The sequence below is a fragment of the Nannobrachium achirus genome (assembly GCF_963921795.1).
Source record: "Nannobrachium achirus genome assembly, chromosome: 7".
Lineage (NCBI taxonomy): Eukaryota > Metazoa > Chordata > Actinopteri > Myctophiformes > Myctophidae > Nannobrachium > Nannobrachium achirus.
In genome coordinates this window covers 12,975,625-12,995,852 of record NC_137816.1, presented here as the reverse complement: position 1 = coordinate 12,995,852, position 20,228 = coordinate 12,975,625, and the positions used below count along the sequence as shown (strand labels likewise).

Sequence of the window (20,228 nt, the reverse complement as noted above, 5' to 3'; positions counted from 1 at the left end):
GCAACTTTTATTTATGTTTTTATTTTTTTAGCAGCAGCAGCCTAGCTAACTGTGGTTCAGTCACAGCAACAAATAGCAATCAAGTGCTCACTCAGAGTGGCGTGAGTTTTGGAGAAGCACAAGAAGCCATTCTCTGATGCTGAAATAATTAAAGAATGATTGACTTGTTTTATTTGAATATTATTTACATATTAACATTAATGTTGTTGTCTGTATTTATAGAGATACCTTTTTGGGGTATTCTTATAGGGGGCGTTTAAAAGTATTTGAATTGTTGTTACAATTGCAAGTTTTATTTAAGTTGCTTTTTCTTTTCTTTCCTTTTTTCTTTTTTGTATTTTCTTGACAAAGGTTGACTACTATCCACACACATGGATTACATTTAGCTTTTTCATGGATCCTATAGTAAATCCTGCTACAAGTTTAAAAATATTGTTTGTTTTTGTCAGGCTGCTCCTCGCCTGTCTACATGTCTCATTCACAGAGCTTTTCGCGTTAACGAGGCGAGGGGGGCTAGACAGGAGCGGCGCATAGCACCGCGACTTTCTAGTTTGATATACAATTAAAATGTCATGAACCAGCACAGTAATAGGGGGGCTTGCCCAGGCTTTATTTTTCTTCTGATCGCCAAAAAAAGCCTGGGTTTCCGAGGCTATATCGAGTCTGACTAAATCGGCTTGATTATAACGTCCCATTCATGTTAGTCCAGGCGTTTCGGGCAGTATTTTGATGATGGAATCGTGCACTTTATGAAAGAAGCATGAAATTTGGCACAAGGAAGAACATTCCTTGGGCTAAAAACAGACCCCATAAAACTATGGTTTAGTGATGAGTCATCACTTTTCAAAGTTTTGTGGTGGCCGTTTCTCAGAAAGGAATGTTTTTTGTGCAAAACAAACGTTTGCATTGGATTCAGAATCCCGAAAAACCCCTAGTTTGACCCCTCACATGCTACTTAAAGCATATTTATTTTTTGTATTATTTTACTGTATAGTAAAGTCTATGAGAGCCCAACTTTGATTGGCTCCCACAAGTTCCCCAAGACAAATCTGCGATGCCCCTATAGCCAAAAATGTTCCATATGGCATGTTCTAACTGTGTGCCAAATTTCATGCTTCTTTCATAAAGTGCACGATTTTTGCCTGAAATGCTCGGACTAAGAAAAGATTGTTCCATGTTGTCACAGTACATGGCTCAGAGTGTTGCCTCAAGCCCGTTCTCTGTAAAACTTGAATTGACAGCCCAGGCTTATATTTAAACCATTACCTAACCTTAATAAAATGAGACTATAGAGTACCAGAGTCCTGATGTCACTAATGGGTCACGGTCACGGATGTATTTTTTCTATTGAAAGTCCTACAGTATAGGGAAATTTTAGATTGCGTCATATAAGAACTTTGTTCCAAAAATAAACAAATCAGACCATGTGATTGTCATTTATGATATAGAGTTACATTTGATAACGACTGTGTTAGGATTCCTGTTAGGATAATCAGACAAAGCAGTAGCCTATATTAACAGTACCCGGATGTGTCCCACACCTACGGTCATTCTACAGTAAATTCCCGCAGAAACAGGTGGATACTGTCTATAGAATACAATATAAAAGAGGAATCATTCATCTGATCTTGCTCAAGCTCAGCATTAACCAAAGTGCTGTGATCTTTACAAGATGTTTTACAGCAAACATTATTAATAATGTATACGTGGGCGCCCGCTGGCCTAGTGGTCAAGGCGCATACCACATACTAGGCTATGATGGTTCGATTCCCGATCCAGACGACCTTTGCCACATGTCATTCCCCATCTCTCTCCCCATTTCCTGTCAGTCTACTGTCCTGTCAAATAAAGGCATAAAAAGCCAAAAAAACAAATCTTTAAAAAAGAAATGTACACGTTTTATATGGTTCAACTTTTACAAATAGGGTTTTCTTTTTTTTTATCACAACTATTCAAATTGAATGTCATTTTTGGCCAATTCTGACATCCCTATAAAATCATTCTAAATGACACCATTATAAAATCCCTGTTCTGAAGATAATTACTAAGCAGTTATGCAGCCCTATTTATATCCTGAAAAGATGGCTGGTGATGGATGACAGCTTAAATCTAAATGTAAAATTCTCCCATTCGGTGAATTACAGACATCAAACACACAAAAGCTGGCAGAAGTGAATCCTCCCACTTCCACCTTCTAATGTACAAAGACAACCACATGAGCAAAATTTGTGTGCGACGAGTACACACGCACAAATTCACAGTTGCTAACATAAATCAACAGGGGAGCCCGCTGGCCTACTGGTCCAGGCGCATACCCCATAGGCATGGCCACAAAGGCGGCATTGATGCCTGACGGCATCGCGGGTTCGATTCCCGATCCGGACGACCTTTCCCCATCTCTCCCCCCATTTCCTGTCAGTCTAACTGTCCCATCTAATAAAAGCCCCAAAACAAATATTAAGAAAACATAAATCAACAGCGCCAACTCTGAATTGCATCACATTTCTGGTGAGCAGAAAAATGACACGATGATAACTGCACCTTGAACATAAACAGCTGCCCACAGTGGTGGATTTCACCACCACACAGCTATAACCACAACATGGACCATCAAAACCTGGCAATCAAGGCCAATCACGTGGTAGCCACGATGCCAAGACACACTGGGATCGCTATGACAAGTGTCTTAAGATAACGTCTACGAATGTGGTGGAGCGAGATTGTTTCGGAAGGATATCTGCCGTCCGTGTTTGTCCACGGGTCTGCGATGGGGCGAGTTGATGCGGTTTCGATCCCTGTGGACCCTCTCCACCAGCCCGTGATGGCGCGTCCCTCTGAGAGAGTCCAGCCCTGAAGGGAAGCCACCCTGAGGGAGAGATTGGACATTCAGAACGGGTACACGTTACTGTGTATCATTATTTTATGCTTTAACTATTGAAAAATAGCAGATATACAAGCGAGCTTGTAGATCTGCTATTTTTGAAAAATCGTGAAAATTAGAATTTTGTCACCCGATTCTATAAGTGTCTTTTGAATCCTTCTAGGGTTTTTTTGAAAAACCCTATGTTTCCATGTCAGCAATCTGGCCAGCCATCGTCAAAGAAAAGGTCCTTTTCACATAACTGGGGCTCAGTTAGTCTGTTCTTGAGAGACTACTATGTCAGTGGTTCTCAAACCTTTTCATGTGAAGGATCCCCCAAACTGATATGCATTTGGCCACAGACCCCCATCTCAAAATATTTAGTTCCAGGGACCACCCAGAAGCAAAATTTGAGTTACAAATGTTCGCTCTGAAAATACATCTATTCAAAGATTTGCACACATTTTCACGACTTTTTCACCCCAACCCCAATAGCAGATATACCAGCTTGCAGCGCGGCACTCGGTGCCGCGCTGTGAGCTTGTATATATGCTATTTTTCACTGGTTGAAGCATTCAATAATTCTAGGCCTAAATGGGTTAAAAAAAGTGAATGAGGCACGGAAGGCGGGGGATATATAAATGATATACCCTACCAGTCAAAAGTTTGGACACAGCTTCTATTCAATGTGTGTGAGAAGCCGTGTCCAAAGGTAACATGTCATTAGGTCGAACACCCTTTGGATCGACCACCAAACTCTAACCCAAACCCTAATCCTAACCTCAGTAAAACTATGCCTAACTCTAACCCTAAACCTAACCTCAGTAACCGTGACACGGGTGATTATCTAACCTGCCGACGCTCGCGGGTGATTATCTAACCGGCAGACGCTGTTCGACCCAACGGGAGTTCGACCTATGGGGCAGTCCCCGTGTCCAAACTTTTGACTGGTTACATTACCCAACATGTTTTTGACTTTTTTTTTTTAAACTAGCCATTACCCGTTCAAAGATATGAGCTCCGAAATGATGTGCAGTGTGTGGGTTATGGGATGTGCACTGTGCACACAGTATATGAGGGATGGAAAGTAACTTTAACTGGTGCTTGCATGATAATAGGAGCATCAATGTAAGAAATACCTGTTTCGTTTAATGGCTATAGAGATACTGTGTACCGATCTGCATGATTTTAGGACAACATCTGTAACAGGGCCAGACAACCCCCAACCCCCCCCCCCCCCACACACACACACACATTTTACACCATATACGTGTGTATTGGTCTTTTCATTTTCATTTCATTGCTCCCAAATCGTCCAGAGATGCTTTTTTTCAACGGACCATAACTAAAGAATGGATCATCGTGGTCACGTTTTTTCTTTACCGACCGAAAGAAGACATGCTCGACTCGTTGGATTACAAACAGCGTGTACACACATCAATGTTCATTTAACTTTTGAGAATGTCCATAATGTGTAATGTAATAAATGGATCAAGAATTTAATGAACACTCAAAATCTTACAGTGTATAGCTAGTGGCTACAACATCAGGCTCAGATTCCTGTACACAAAATACTACACTTTAGAGCCTGAACCGATGCCAGATTTTTGGGTCTGAATTTTGGAGTAAGAAATAGACCATCTGTAGATGTTCGACTATAAAGATGACATGCCAAAAATAGAGACGCCAGGTTGAAAGTGGTTAAAGGGGAAGACCACCCATTTTCAATATTGAACTGTGTCATTGCGACCGTCAGGTCGCAGTTTAGTATCAAAACCTCCACCGGCCGTCCGTCCGTCCGTCGGTCACACGTCACACCTTTGCCCTGCTCATATCTCCGCATCAGTATGACATCACACTGCTTGGTGTGTGCCGTCAGGGTCATTTGTGTACGGTGTGATGTCATACTGATGTCAGCAGTGTGATGTCATACTGATGTCAGCAGCTATGTCTCTATATATGGAGTTATATGTTGTTCGTGTCCAAATATGGGGCTTGTGAGGTCAGACTTAGTGAGATTCGTCGGTCTCCATATATGGAGGGAGAACCAGCTTATGAGCCGATGAGTTGTGTCAGAGTCGAGATCCTGCTTGCATCTAATCTGTCGGTAGATAATGCCGGTCTTATATAAGGGTCATTTGTGTACGGTGTGATGTCATACTGATGTCAGCAGTGTGATGTCATACTGATGTCAGCAGCTATGTCTCTATATATGGAGTTATATGTTGTTCGTGTCCAAATATGGGGCTTGTGAGGTCAGACTTAGTGAGATTCGTCGGTTATCTCCATATATGGAGTGATGTGTTGGTTATCTCCATATCTGGAGATTCAACCTTCAACGATTTTGACATCTTGTTACTAATCTGTCGGTAGATAATGCCGGTCTTATATAAGGGTCATTTGTGTACGGTGTGATGTCATACTGATGTCAGCAGTGTGACAGGAGATAAGCGACCAACGGTCGCTTATCTCCCGATTAGGGAGTCTTACTGGTTGCGACCGTAAGGTCGCAGTTTAGTTGCGACCGTAAGGTCGCAGTTTAGTATCAAAACCTCCACCGGCCGTCCGTCACGTCACACCTTTGCCCTGCTCATATCTCCGCATCAGTATGACATCATACTGCTGACATCAGTATGACATCTGATGTCAGCAGTGTGATGTGTACACAAACCTTTGTGTACGTTGCTGTGGCAACAGTCTGTTGTTGCTGGTCTGTTAGTGTACGTTAGCAACCACCTTAGCAACCATGGTTTTACCCTAGCAACCAACTGTTTACCCTAGCAACCAACTGTTTACCATAGCAACCATGTTTTTTTTACCCTAGCAACCAACTGTTTACCATAGCAACCATTTTTTTACCCTAGCAACCAACTGTTTACCATAGCAACCATGTTTTTTTTACCTTAGCAACCAACCGTTTACCATAGCAACCATGTTTTTTACCCTAGCAACCAACTGTTTACCCTAGCAACCAGCTGTTTACCATAGCAACCATGTTTTTTACCCTAGCAACCAACTGTTTAACATATGGAGTTATATGTTGTTCGTGTCCAAATATGGGGCTTGTGAGGTCAGACAATGCCGGTCTTATATAAGGGTCATTTGTGTACGGTGTGATGTCATACTGATGTCAGCAGTGTGTGGAGATAAGCGACCAACGGTCGCTTATTTAGTATCAAAACCTCCACCGGCCGTCCGTCACGTCCGTCACGTCACACGTCACACCTTTGCCCTGCTCATATCTGGGCTTGTTTGTGTATTGTATGACATCACGCCACATCATCGGCTGAGGACTGTGTGATGTCATCATATCTCCATATATGGAGACATAAGTTGCTCATGCCCAAATATGGGCTGGTGAGGTTAGACTTAGTGTGATGCGTAGGTTATCTCCATATATGGAGATTCAACTTCAATGAGTAACCATGGCAAATCACACCGTACACAAATGACCCTTATATAAGACCGGCATTATCTACCGACAGCTGCTATAAGCCAACCCTGGCGATAAGGTCTGAGTCGAAGAAATGCTTCTTTCCTGGCAAGAATTGCCCCTTTATACTGTAGGGCTCGTTTGTGTATTGTATGACATCACGCCACATCATCGGCTGAGGACTGTGTGATGTCATCATATCTCCATATATGGAGACATAAGTTGCTCATGCCCAAATATGGGCTGGTGAGGTCAGACTTAGTGTGATGCGTAGGTTATCTCCATATATGGAGATTCAACTTCAATGAGTAACCATGGCAAATCACACCGTACACAAATGACCCTTATATAAGACCGGCATTATCTACCGACAGCTGCTATAAGCCAACCCTGGCGATAAGGTCTGAGTCGAAGAAATGCTTCTTTCCTGGCAAGAATTGCCCCTTTATACTGTAGGGCTCGTTTGTGTATTGTATGACATCACGCCACATCATCGGCTGAGGACTGTGTGATGTCATCATATCTCCATATATGGAGACATAAGTTGCTCATGCCCAAATATGGGCTGGTGAGGTCAGACTTAGTGTGATGCGTAGGTTATCTCCATATATGGAGATTCAACTTCAATGAGTAACCATGGCAAACTGTCAACTGCCCGTATGTCTTGATAATTGGTAAAACAAACTTTTGGCCTATTTGTGGAGATAAGCGACCAACGGTCGCTTATCTCCCGATTAGGGAGTCTTACTGGTTAATATACCTTAGAGGAGTTGTGTGGAAATATAAAAAAAGTTCCCCCCTTTCTGTGTTGCCTAGAACTGGAGGATTGATTTTGGGGTTTGTATTGCAAAGTACAATGTGATGACATCACACCTTTGTACTTTACAATACAAACCCCAAAATCAATCCTCCAGTTCTAGGCAACACAGAAGGGGTATATTAATGACATATTTCAATATTGAAAATGGGTGGTCTTCCCCTTTAACCTCGCTCTACGGACCCCGAGCATGGACCTTCCTAAAAGGTTTGGATGAAAAGCCAGGTCTCCACAGCCTTCTCTCGCCATACCGGGATAGATGTGGGACCCGGGCATAGTGCAGGGATCGCTGCACTACCTGCTTCTCTGGCTCAAAGGGCCATTCTTCCAGGCAACAAGGGCACTTTCAGCTGGAGCTTCTGTGTGCTGGCCTCGCTCGGCTCCTCAGAGAGCTGACACAGATACAGGCCCCACAGCTACAGAGAAGCACTGTTGGCTTGCGTACAGCACTGCACTTCTTAAAAGAGAGCAGAGAATGACTCAAGCGAGCCGAAGCAGAGAGTGCAGATCTACTGTTCTGTCTTTGCCTGTCTTCATAAGGACAGTCTCAAGAGAGTGGCTGCTTTGCACTTCTAAAACTACAGTACAGTGTTGGGCTGTTTTAGCTTCTTCGTGCAGAGAATATTAACCCATTTAGGCCTAGGATTATTGACTGCTTTAACTATTGAAAAATAGCAGATATACAAGCTCACAGCGCGGCACCGAGTGCCGCGCTGTGAGCTTGTAGATCTGCTATTTTTGAAAAGTCGTGAAAATGTGTGCGAATCTTTGAATATATGCATTTTCAAAGCGAACGTTTGTAACTAAAATTTGGCTTCTGGGTGGTCCCTGGAACTAAATATTTTGAGATGGGGGTCCGTGGCCAAATACATATCATTTTGGGGGTCCTTCACATGAAAAGGTTTGAGAACCACTGATATAGTAGTCTCTCAAGAACAGACTAACTGAGCTCCATTTAAGTGAAAAGGACCTTTTCTTTGACGATGGCTATAGCCAGATTGCTGACATAGAAACATAGGGTTTTTCAAAAGATCTTCAAAAGACACTTATAGAATCTGGTAAAAATTCAAATTTTCACGATTTTTCAAAAATAGCAGATCTACAAGCTCGCAGCGCGGCACTCGGTGCCGCGCTGTGAGCTTGTATATCTGCTATTTTTCAATAGTTAAAGCATAAAATAACGATACACAAAATGTGTACCCGTTCTAAATGGGTTAAGTGTGTCTCATTGTTGTCAAAACAAGCCTGGCCTTGAGGAAGTCCAGAACAGGATAAAAGGTAGTAGTGATACTTTAACCACATAACCATCCAAATATAGCAGACGTACAAGCTCATCTACAAGGTCATGTGAGCTTGTAGATTGGCAATAAAAGAAAGTGATTTATTGTGCATTTGACAAGTCTATGACAGGCCTAAAATAGGGATATAATGTAGCCTAGGGGTCTTCAACGATTTCAGGCCAAGGACCCCTTAGTTGAGAGAGAGATGAAGCAGGGACCCCCACAACCTTTTCAAAGCCCCCATATAGTTTCATTGTTTGACAGCACGATCATCAGTGTAGTTCATTTCAATTTGTGTTTTCAGATATTTAACCACTTGAACCGTCAATTCTTAATAAACTTGACCTTTCACTGTGCTTGGTTTGCTCTTTTTCCCCTTTTTCCTAGCCCAGAAGAGAAAATGCGCTGCGAGGCACTGTGAGCTTGTAGATCGGCTATTTTTGGCTAAAGTTCTCAGAATATGGACGCTAGGGTTCAAATGGTTAATATAAAAACGGAGAAAAGAGTTTCTATCACACAAAGATTTGGAAGACCCCCTGTAGTAACTCTGAGGACCCCCTAGGCCTAGGGGTCCCGGACCCCCTGTTGAAGACCCTTGATGTAGCCCAAGTTAAGATCTCACCTGAAATTCAGCGCTGGCATTGCCAATTTGATTGACGTTGGGTAAAGAACCTCCGTAGTACTGTACCCGTGACTGGGACAAACGAAGCTGCTGGATCTTCTGATATTGCACCTGTTAGTCAGAGGTGGGGAGGGGGGGATAAACAAAGTATCCAATTCAGAGTACTACTGCTATAAACACAGTACTTCTATTCAAACAATCATCTTCTCCAAGTATTCAGCCAACATAATACAACAGACTACGTCTGCTTTATCCAGACACATTGTGATCTTGTAGATCTGCCGTTTTCGATACACACGGCACCATCATACGTGTAAGTTAAGCCAGGGGTTCCCAAACCTTTTTGTCTCAGGGTACCGGTACCCCATAAATATTTTTTTTAATCCGAGGCACCCCTACATTATAATTTTCACTCCCAGCACCTTATATTTATAGCATATCGTCGTTGTCGGGTGGAAACCTTGTATGTCCAAAACCGTTCGTTTTGTATTTATCATCTATAAAATGTACTAAACTAGTGAAAACAGCAGATCTACAAGCACACAACGCCTCGCATCGATCGGCTGTTTTCACTTGTTTTGTGCGACAGCCTTTACCAAAAGATGTACACATTTGAAACTTGGAGATACAAGGTTTCTGCCCAACAGTGACGATATTTTAGTGATTATGTTGCGAGGAAAACGTTGAGATAATAGCCATTTCGGTTAGAACCGACTGAAAATAACTTTGTACTTCAAGTTAAAAATGATACTAAATATTTTTTCAAGTGTCCAAATAAATTCCAAATATTATCAAATTATCTCGCGGCACCCCTGGACTGCCGTCACGGCACCCCAGGGTGCCCTGTCACCCACTTTGAAAACCCCTGAGTTAAGCATACGAATGGTAGCAGACGTGACAATCTATGTTTTGCACAATATCACAATAACTTCCATTCTGCAGAAGAAAAAAACTCTCTCATACCTCAAATAGCAGTATTTGAACCAATGGGTTTATTAGCATGTGTAGTCCCTAAATATATATGGGGGGAAATTGGATAGAGGCGTAAACATCATCCATTCAAAGTGATTCGTTTTACAACTAGGGCTGTCACGATTATGACATTTTACATGACGATTCATTTTCTCTCAAATAATTGCGATTAACGATTTAATTGTGTTTTTGTCGTTGGCAATTACATTTCTGTTTGGCGTGTAGGCTTTGAAGTTGCACATGGCAGATATGACAAATAACCTTAAATATACAATGAAATTACTGACATATTTGACAACTTTATACTTAAAAAAGAATATTGATAGTGGAAATAGCCGATCTACAAGCTCACAACGCGTCGCATCGAGCTTGTAGATCTGCTATTTCCACTATTTTTTACTTTCTTAAAGGGATCCCTGACTAATACGACAAATATGCCTTATTACATTATAATTGTCCTCTATAACAGGGGTTTTCAAAGTGGGTGACGGGGCACCCTGGGGTGCCGCCACGGCAGTCCAGGGGTGCCGCGAGATCATTTGATAATATTTGGACACTTGAAAAAATATTTATTATCATTTTAAACTTGAAGTAAGTACACAGTTATTTTCAGTCAGTTCTAACCAAAATGGCTATTGGCTCAACGTTTTCCTCGCAACATAATCACTAAAATATCGTCACTGTCGGGCAGAAACCTCTGTCGCACAAAACTAGTGAAAACAGCCAATCTACAAGCACACAACACCTCACATCGCGAGGCGTTGTGTGGTTTTGGACATACATGGTTTCCACCCGACAACGACGATATGCTATAAACATAAGGTGCTGGGAGTGAAAATTATAATGTAGGGGTGCCTCAGATTAGAAAAATATTCATGGGGTGCCTTGAGACAAAAAGGTTTGGGAACCCCTGCTCTATAACTACAATGTAAAATTAAAAACACCTTAAATATTTAATTTCTTCCAAAAATAGCTAATCTTTCACTCAATAGGGGAAATGCCTGTCGCAAGTTGATGATGTCATAAATGTCATGTGTGATCTATCCCTATGGAATTTATGGAATACATGTGCAAATAAAAACAAACTAAATACTTCCTATGCTTGATGAGCATCGAATCTCAACATTTCAAATGTGTTTGTGTTTGTTTTTTGCACATGCATGCCATAAATTCACACATGACATTTATGACATCATCAACCTGCGACGGGCATTTCCCCTATTGAGTGAAAGATGAGCCATTTCTAGAAGAAATAAAATATTTAAGGTGTTTTTAATTTTACATTGTAGTTATAGAGGACAATTATAATCTATTAAGGCATATTTGTCGTATTAGTCAGGGATCCTTTTAAAAATATATGAACATTTTTCAACATGGAAACGATTATGAAAAATAATCACGATTATGTCAAATAAACACGATTAGACGATTATGTAATAATTGTGACAGCCCTATTTACAACATAGGGAATATTACATTCTAGGAAATGGGCAACATGGCTGGCAAACCACCTCGCCACCAACATGCCTTGTGGATCCACTCAGAGAACACAGGGCGGCTTGTTCTGCCAAGGTAAGGTAAACAGCCCCAATCATCAATTGTGATCAGGAATAAGCAAATTAGATGGGCGTTTCTTCCTTACACCGATGAAAGGGCAGAATTTGAATCTCAAAGACTGGCCTCATTTTATTTTTATCAATAGATTTACACAGACTGGATAGAGAGATCACTTTCTCAGAGACAATACCAACAACACACACAAGCCGGACAAAGACTTGTTGTGCCTCAAGGTCTAGTTTAATATTATACATTAGCAGTGTAGAAAATCACGCATGTCAACAACAGACTAGTGGCCGTGGTTAATGCTGTCAGACACATCGTTTTTATTATTTTGGCTGATGAGCAGTCAGAGCAGCAAGTGATTTCATTGATACACACTACATGGCCTAAAGGAGAATGAACCCCGAGACCGAGACTGCTTTTTAAATCTGTTTTTCTCTACAGGTTAAAAACTACACAAGGGGCAGCCTCGGGCGGGGCACCTAGGCTGCAATGCCCGCCTAACAGCGTGTCACGGGTTTCACTACCGTTCCCGACGACCTTTGCTGCGTGTCGCTCCCATCTCTCTCTCTCTCTCTCTCTCTCCCCATGTCCGGTCAGTCTACTGTACAGGGTTCCCACACATTTTTAGCAATTACTTTCCAAAACCTTTCCAAAACATTTCCAGAATATTTAACCCAATTTCCAGGAGTATATAACAACAATTCAGCTCAATAACGAGTCACTTACTCCTATGCGCAATGCCCAAAGAGACAGGTAGTGTATGCCAGTGGTTCTCAACCTTTTCAGGCCGTGAAATAATCATATTTTAACTGGGGACCCCCAACCCTGACGAGCACTAAGAGTTGAGGAATTTTGTATAACACTGTTCTATTGTGAAAATAGCAGATCTACATGCTCACAACGCCTTGCGTTGAGGCGTTGTGAGCATGTAGATCGGCTATTTTCACAATTTCTGCCTCTAATATTTGACAATTTGGCCCATGCTTAATTTGTCATTTCAGAGGTATTAACAAAATCAATAACCAAAGACAATGCATAGCTATTTTTTCCAGGACCTTCCAGGAGGACCCTTGATAAATTCCAAACCTTTTCCAGTACTGGAAAAATATTTTTCTAATTTCAAAATATTTCCAGGAATTTCATGACCGTGGGAACCCTGACTGTAAACTATCAATAAGGCAGAACCCCCCCCCCCCCCCACCCCCAAATAAAAAGAGTACTACACAAGGGTAGAAGATTGCAGGCTCACCTTAGAACACTGTAATGCAAGCATTGTAGCTAATAAAATGTATAATAATGACTATACGGATTACTACTGTCAATACTTGCACATTGGCCCACCTAAATCTAATACCCATCATTAATTTGACTAGCTGCAGCATTGTTGCTTACATCACAGTGTACAAAAGTCAACCTGCCATGTTTTACCCTTCTGTCGTTTATTTATATTTTTTATCCCAGGATTTTTGCAACCCATTTTTTTCACCCAGTGCCAATTGCCTAAACTGTAATCCTGGGTTCGGCCCTTCCCTCTGCCACGCCTGGGGAGCCCTGGCTGGCCAGGGGGGAGGAATTATAGAAACCAGGACAACTGCATGTCTTTGTGAGGGTATCTACCCTAGGAGACACGGGGAGAACATGCAAACTCCACACAGAAAGGCCCTTTTGCCAACCCCACCTAGGGTGTAGAGCTGTGGGCACTGATAGAGGAGGAAACACGTCCCCTGCGTCCCCCGGCAGGAATCGAACCCAGGGCCTTCTAACTGTGAGACAGCGCTACCCACTACACCACTGTGCCCCCTTCTTTCGATTTTAACGTGTACAGGAGGAAAGCATGCCTTTTTTTTCTTCATTTTTTTTTATCCCACGATTTTGTAGCAGTGGGATTTTGTAATCCATTTTTCACCCGGTGTCAATTATCTAATGTAATCCTGTGCACTACACTCCCTCTGCCAATTGTGCCAACCTGGGGAGACAACGGACTGACCTCATGCTTCCTTCAATGCATGAGGAGTCCAAGTCGCTTCTTTTCACAGGGGGGGAGTTTCCCCCGGTTGGACGCAGCGAGTAGAAGGAACACGTTATTCCTACCAGTTCCTTTCCCCTCCATCAGGCGCTCCGGCTGGCCAGGGGGAGGCAGTATAGAGACCAGGATTACTGCATGTTTTTAGTGAGGGTATCTACCCTAGGAGACACGGGGAGAACATGCAAACTCCACACAGAAAGGCCCTTTTTCCAACCCCACCTAGGGTATGGGCACTGATGACACAGAGGAGAGAACACGCCCCCAGCACGGAGGAGAGAATACGCCCCCCAGCGTCCCCGGCAGGAATCGAACCCAGGACCTTCTAGCTGTGAAGTGACAGCACTACCGACTGTACCCCCTACAGGAAAGCATACCAACTGTTAAAGGGAAATGAAACCCTAGGCATATTCAACTGCCAATAACTGGAGAACGGAGGGTCGCTTTGACTTTCTTTAAACGGAAACAGAGAAAACCTCAGGGTCCTGATGCTCACTCACGGGTCGAGGGGAACTCCGGGAGTGGAACCGCTGCAACCCTAATATATATATATATATATATATATATATATATATATATATATATATATATACCAGTAAGACTCCCTAATCGGGATCACAGCCTCCACCTCTCACGTCATACGGGCAGCCATAGTTACACCTGGAATGTTGAATCTCCATATATGGAGATAACCTACCCATCACACAAAGTCTGACCTCACCAGCCCATACCTGGGCATGGACGACTTATATCTCCATATACGGAGATGGCCATATATGGAGATACGATGACATCACAGAGTCCACAGCTGATGATGTGGCGTGGTGTCATACAATACACAAACAAGCCCTATATAAAGGGGCAATTCTCACCAGGGAAGAGAGCATTCCCCACTAGCTGAGTATCTTAAGATGGTTGGATGTGATGATAAGCCACAAATAGGCCAAAAGTTTGTTTTACCAATTATCAAGAAAATACGGGCAGTTGACAGTTTGCCATTGTTACTCATTGAAGTTGAATCTCCATCTGAATCCCTTTTATGCCCATATATGGAGATCCCTGCTCTGAGTATCTGACATCACTAATCCCTTTTATGCCCATATATGGAGATCCCTGCTCTGAGTATCTGACATCACTAATCCCTTTTATGCCCATATACAGTATGGAGATCCCTAACAGAATCCATTTTATGCCCATATATGGAGATACCTGCTCTGAGTATCTGACATCACTGTGATGTCACCTGTTTATGCCTAAATATGGAGATCCCTGCTCTGAGTATCTGACATCACTGCGATCTCACCTGTGATGTCACAGTGACACATCACCTCAGTATCTGTGATGTCACAGTGACACATCACCTCAGTATCAGGCGTTACACGTATACATTGAGCAGGGCAAAGGTGTGACGTGTGTGACGGACGGACGGACGGACGGACGGACGGACGGCCGGTGGAGGTTTTCATACTAAACTGCGACCTTACGGTCGCAATAAACACACACACACAGTCTTTCAACCACAATATTTTTCCCATGCACTTCTTCCTGATTGTGTCCAGTGTCCACATGTACATACTGTACTTGGTGAATAAACAGATTCTGATCCTGTAAGGCACAACTGTCTAGAATTCAGGGCATTTTAAATCCAGTCCTCTGTTCACCACGGCAAATGTTGAAGGAGCTACTTCCAGCCGTTGCTGGCAGCGTGTCCTGTGCTATTGCCAGCCTGGGTGACTGCATGCAGTCACTGTGCTTTTCTGTCTCATAAGGTCACTGACAGTTCATACCTTTATGGCAAGCTTAACCCAGTATAGCCTCAAAACCACATCCTCTTTAGCTGGCCATTTAAAACTCTCCCTCACATAAAAGGCCACATTGTGAACCAATAGTTTCATGGCGATCTGAATAGAAGCTTTATGTATATATTTTTTCTCCTAGGGGACAGTTTTTATGTCTTGGAATGTGTCATGGCATGCAAACATCTTGATAGATTTTTTGAGAAAAGTAAATTCATGGGTTGGGATATTGTGAACCTGGATAACAGAGACATTTCTTGAAGCACAATGAGGACAAGACAGGTCAGATATGAAGTTATGCGACAAGTCAAACCCCTTTAAGCTACCCTCTAGCTTTTTTTACAACCTGTGCAGCCATGGTTCAACATTTGGGGATCCAAATTACTTGTCTGGAACACAACAGGCAACCGTAGCCAGCTTTGGCTAGGACTGAATCTAGATGACAGAATTCAAAGATAGAATTTTGAGATGATGGACACTTTGAGATGATGGACACTTTCAGTTTCAGGTCTTGTTCAGACTTCAGAGGCAGCTGATTTGAAGCTCCAAAAGCCATCATCATTGTGATAAGGAAGTATTGATTTATTTATTTACAGGGGACCTTATTTATAATGTTATATCGCGTTCTGCTCTGGCAAGAGGATGATTCCCTTCGATGGGTCTCATCAGCAGGTGCAGTTTTGCCTGCAGCGAAGGACCTGTTGTGTTGAATAAATATAGCATCAAACACCATGCATGATCAAGTGTCAACAACAATGCTGTCAATGGCTGCACACGCGCACACACAGGGGCGCCACTGACTGTCAAACCAAGACAACTTGCCAGAAGAGCTCAAAACCACTACTGTGTACACCGATTGACACAGAGGGGGGAATGGAATGGAATGGGTCCCAATATCATATGAGGACTTGTTTTATGGACTCTGTGAGCTAAAGTAACACTCTGGATTTCGCTGTGCAGATGGAGGAGGAGGAGGAGGGGGGTGTAAAAGGACAATCCAATGAAAACAAGTGTTTTATTTACCCTTGACACAGTGAGGTCCGTCATGAGCTGGTCGAAGGCCCGCGTCTCCTCTGCTTGCTTCTGGTTGTGCAGAGCGATCTTTTCGCTGAACTTCCTCGGGTTGGAAGCACCCGTGCCCGGGGATCCGGACATTGTGCGCGGGCCTCCCTCCTCCTCCGCTACACACAAAACTTCAGTGACCGTAAAAACACTGTGTGTGTTGTTGACACACAGTTGCGCTTTGGAAGTCTTATGTTTTGATGAGCACGCTTAGATCATGTTTCACTGAATCCATCAGAGCTTCGAACTGTGTCACATAGTTGGCGGGCCTGAGTGTGTAACTGTGTATGTGTGGGTGTGTGTATATGTGGTGTCGATGTGAAGTTTACTACTTGTTGCAAACCAAGCTCGCTGCTGCTAACGTGGCTAAAGCTAAAGCTGCCTTTAACCTAGTGTAAAATCAAGGATACGCCAGTGGTGTCACCCCGAGAGATTCACAGGGGCCCCGTGGAACTACAGTCTACTACACGCTTCCCACTGTTTGCAACGTCACTGTCCCATCCTGGTGATCTTTGTCCCAGCCTTTAAAGAAAGTTGTCGCCGTAGCGAAGTTCGTGACAGCACAGATGCCAACATTCATTAGTTATTGTAAAGTTTACATTTGTTTTCTCCCCTCTCCTATATAGTAGACATGTTTCCTCAAATCTTTAATGTGTTTCTATTTGAGTATATACTGCGTTTGTTTTTGTATACTATCGTGTGAAATGGACTAACCAATCAGCAAAAAGAAATTGGCCTCAAAAGTGGTCAAGATTTCGTGCTTAAAATGCTGTGCTGTTATTTAGACTACACGAGCCTAACCGCCAAAGAATAAGACCGGACATTTCACCAAACAAACGATCGGTTTGAATCCGACGAGGACATAGCGTTAGCAGTTAGCTACATAGCATATATGTTTTGCTATTGTCAGCATATTTTCTAAGAATTTGGACAAAAAAGCGCTGTTCCGCCTTAACGGTCAGATCAGCACTGTGATAGACACTTAATAGCGTATGTTTATTAATTGCGTAACGCTAGAGAGAGTGCACTGGTAATAACTCGGAACGTTAGGCAAAGGTTTACTCAAGAATCCCACATCTCAACAAGTGTCCGCCGATCGATCTCGTCCGGAGCCCGTCCGTGGCTACTGAAACGAAACTGCTTCTTAATTGGATGGGAAAACCACTCAAAGAAAAACTGCAACCGTTTTGCAGAAGATCAGTAATCCAGATTTTACCAATCGAATTGATAAAACGACGCGATTTGACTGCGGTCTTCTTCAGTTAATCCACGGATATGCCTCTCAGCTCTCAGTGGTAGATGATCCAAACAAACTCCAAAGATGAGCCATGGTCAGTCCGTCCCGTTCAACTGACGTCTGCTGTGAGCCTGTGGTGTGAGATCAGAACTCACAATAAATTCACTTCATTAGCCGTCGTTTACAGGGTCCAACAACTCTGACTTGTTGTCGTAGTACTGACTGAGTAAAACACACCAACACATTACAACCCCTAGTAGTACAGTCCATTCACATGGTGTCCACAAGGCGGCAACACAACGCCATATCCGTGTCCGATTGAAAAAAAAATCTACTACTACTAGTCTACTACTGAATGTAGCCTATATACAATGCTGGTGTGATGAATATGACAAATCCTTTATTTAATAGGATGACTGCAACAGCACAACATTGGCCCCCAGTGGGGCATTCATTTGACATTGAGAATATTAAGTTTACATTGACAGTCCTACATTCAGGAGGGGATAATGCATCGCACCTATAACATTTTATTCTAAAACATGTAAAATAAACGTAATACACAGAACATGCTCCCATATAATTTTAGGGAACCGTGTCAAAACTCCAAACAGGGATACTTTACAACAAGGAAATCAACATCTTGTTCCTCCGAACAGGGAAGTATGTCATAAAGGCTTCTTGAAATAAATCAAATGCCAACAATGAATACTTTAAGAAAATAAGGATAGTGTAGAAGAGTGACATCTACTGGAGCCAAAAAAATCAAATTAACCATAATACTGCACATGCTCTAAGGGTTGAAGCTCCTCTACATCATGTTGTCCATTACTTTGCAAACTGTTAACTATAATATATCGAGGACTGACAACATAAAATATAAATAAGGACAGGTTTGCTGAATCTATTTAACACAAGACATTATAAAACAATTCTCTGTGATCAACGTTTGGTTGAATCTATCACTATATTGCATAGTTCAGTGGTTCTCAAAGTGGATTCCAGGGACTCAAGGTTCATTTAGGGGATTCTAAATTGACCTTTGCAATTCTCTAACAGTATACAGGTCCATTTGGTTCCATTTGTATACTGTCAGAGTTAAGGGGAGACCTTGAAATTTAAAGGTTTCGAGAACCACTGGCATAGTTTATAGATTAGCAGACTTAAAATCTGTTTAACGAACTGCTAGTGCTTCAGATAAACACTTTTGCACATCATTTGAGAAGGAAAACAAACATATGCTCACTTGCACACCATTAACTTGTACAGACGTACTGCACATCGGAGCATCAGGGCTGATGAGACAAACTGTAGGTCTCTTCTGTGCATCAGGGATGTAGTAATACTCACCTCAGTCGAGTCCACGACAAATTCAGGTTATGCTTAAGTCTGATTTATACTTAGTTGCACAAAAGTATAAATTAACCCATACTCAAGTCAGAATGTGGTATCAAATCCAAGTCGTTATTACTGACAGGATAAAGTCATGTCTATTTACCACTATAGGGGCAAATTAGACATGAGTCGTCTTACTGTCTTAAGCTGGTTGCACACTGCTGCGTTTTTCGTTGCGAAATGCGTTTTTCAGGGCAAGGAGAGAGAGAGAGATAGAGAGAGCAAGGGACCGAGTGGTGCGCGAAACGGGCGGCAGTGTGCAAACGTGACTGACATAACGTGAGGTTGATTTTTTATTTGCGTGCTCCGAAATTCACTCCGATATTCGGCCCGAAAAACGCAGCAGTGTGCAACCACCTTTAGACCATGGCAAACAAAACAATATAGTGAGTGTAAAAGACACTGTCAGATGTGAAGACTAGATCATAACTATCAAAATACAGCACAGTATGAAACAGCATAGACCTTTGGTATTGGTGGAGAAAAGAGTATTATTGGGCTTGCAGTCTATCAGCCAGGTAACCGGGTAAAGCAGTAGCTAAAACAAAATACACATTCATTTCTTTACATAAAAGTCCATTCTACAATTAATCCAAGCCCATGAACATGTTGGTGGTAATGTTTAAATCAAAAGAATAATTCCTTTTTGGACTAACAGAAAAGACTAAGCAAAATAATTCTCAAACTTCCACTCTATGCTGGTACAGTATGCACAAACTGCATTTCCTTTAACAATAAAGCACATATGGTGATGCACATGACAACAGTAATAAAACAATAACAACAACATTATTTTGCATAGGCACAAAGTGAAGTACAGAATAGAGCATCTAGGATATCTAGAATGGTGAACAGGGCTTCAGGTGTTTTTTGTGCATCAGTGTCTGTAGCCCCTCACTCCTTTATCCCTCTATTTTCCATAGAACTTCTTGTTGAGCAGGAAGATGAGCAGGTTGACGTTGATGGTAGCCCTGTCAAAGAGCTTCATCACGGCAACACCTTCATACTGGAGCTGGAGAAGATCCTGAGGGGAATAGAATCAAAGAAAATATAACTCAAAGGATCACCACAATCATGGTCCCTGAAGTTCTCGGCATACATTCTGTGAGATTGTCCAAAATGACAGGTTAGCTAGGATATAGTGGGGTTCTGGACTATTAACCACATG

General features: G+C 42.4%; 2 protein-coding genes across 2 annotated transcripts in view; both read right to left on the bottom strand.

Annotated features, from left to right (window-relative positions):
- crtc3 (CREB regulated transcription coactivator 3) overlaps nucleotides 1-16,839 on the bottom strand; it is a 69,681-nt gene extending 52,842 nt beyond the window's left edge. The window contains exons 1-3 of the mRNA XM_080730774.1: nucleotides 16,390-16,839; nucleotides 9,013-9,123; nucleotides 2,703-2,866 (exon numbers count right to left, since the gene is read on the bottom strand). Coding sequence (XP_080586900.1) covers nucleotides 2,703-2,866; nucleotides 9,013-9,123; nucleotides 16,390-16,521 — 407 coding nt within the window. The 5' untranslated portion in view covers nucleotides 16,522-16,839. The remainder of the gene's footprint in view (nucleotides 1-2,702; nucleotides 2,867-9,012; nucleotides 9,124-16,389) is intronic.
- A 1,420-nt stretch (nucleotides 16,840-18,259) lies between these two features.
- The window catches only part of iqgap1 (IQ motif containing GTPase activating protein 1), a 74,071-nt gene continuing 72,102 nt past the window's right edge, over nucleotides 18,260-20,228 (bottom strand). The window contains exons 37-38 of the mRNA XM_080730773.1: nucleotides 19,415-20,084; nucleotides 18,260-19,197 (exon numbers count right to left, since the gene is read on the bottom strand). Coding sequence (XP_080586899.1) covers nucleotides 19,971-20,084 — 114 coding nt within the window. The 3' untranslated portion in view covers nucleotides 18,260-19,197; nucleotides 19,415-19,970. The remainder of the gene's footprint in view (nucleotides 19,198-19,414; nucleotides 20,085-20,228) is intronic.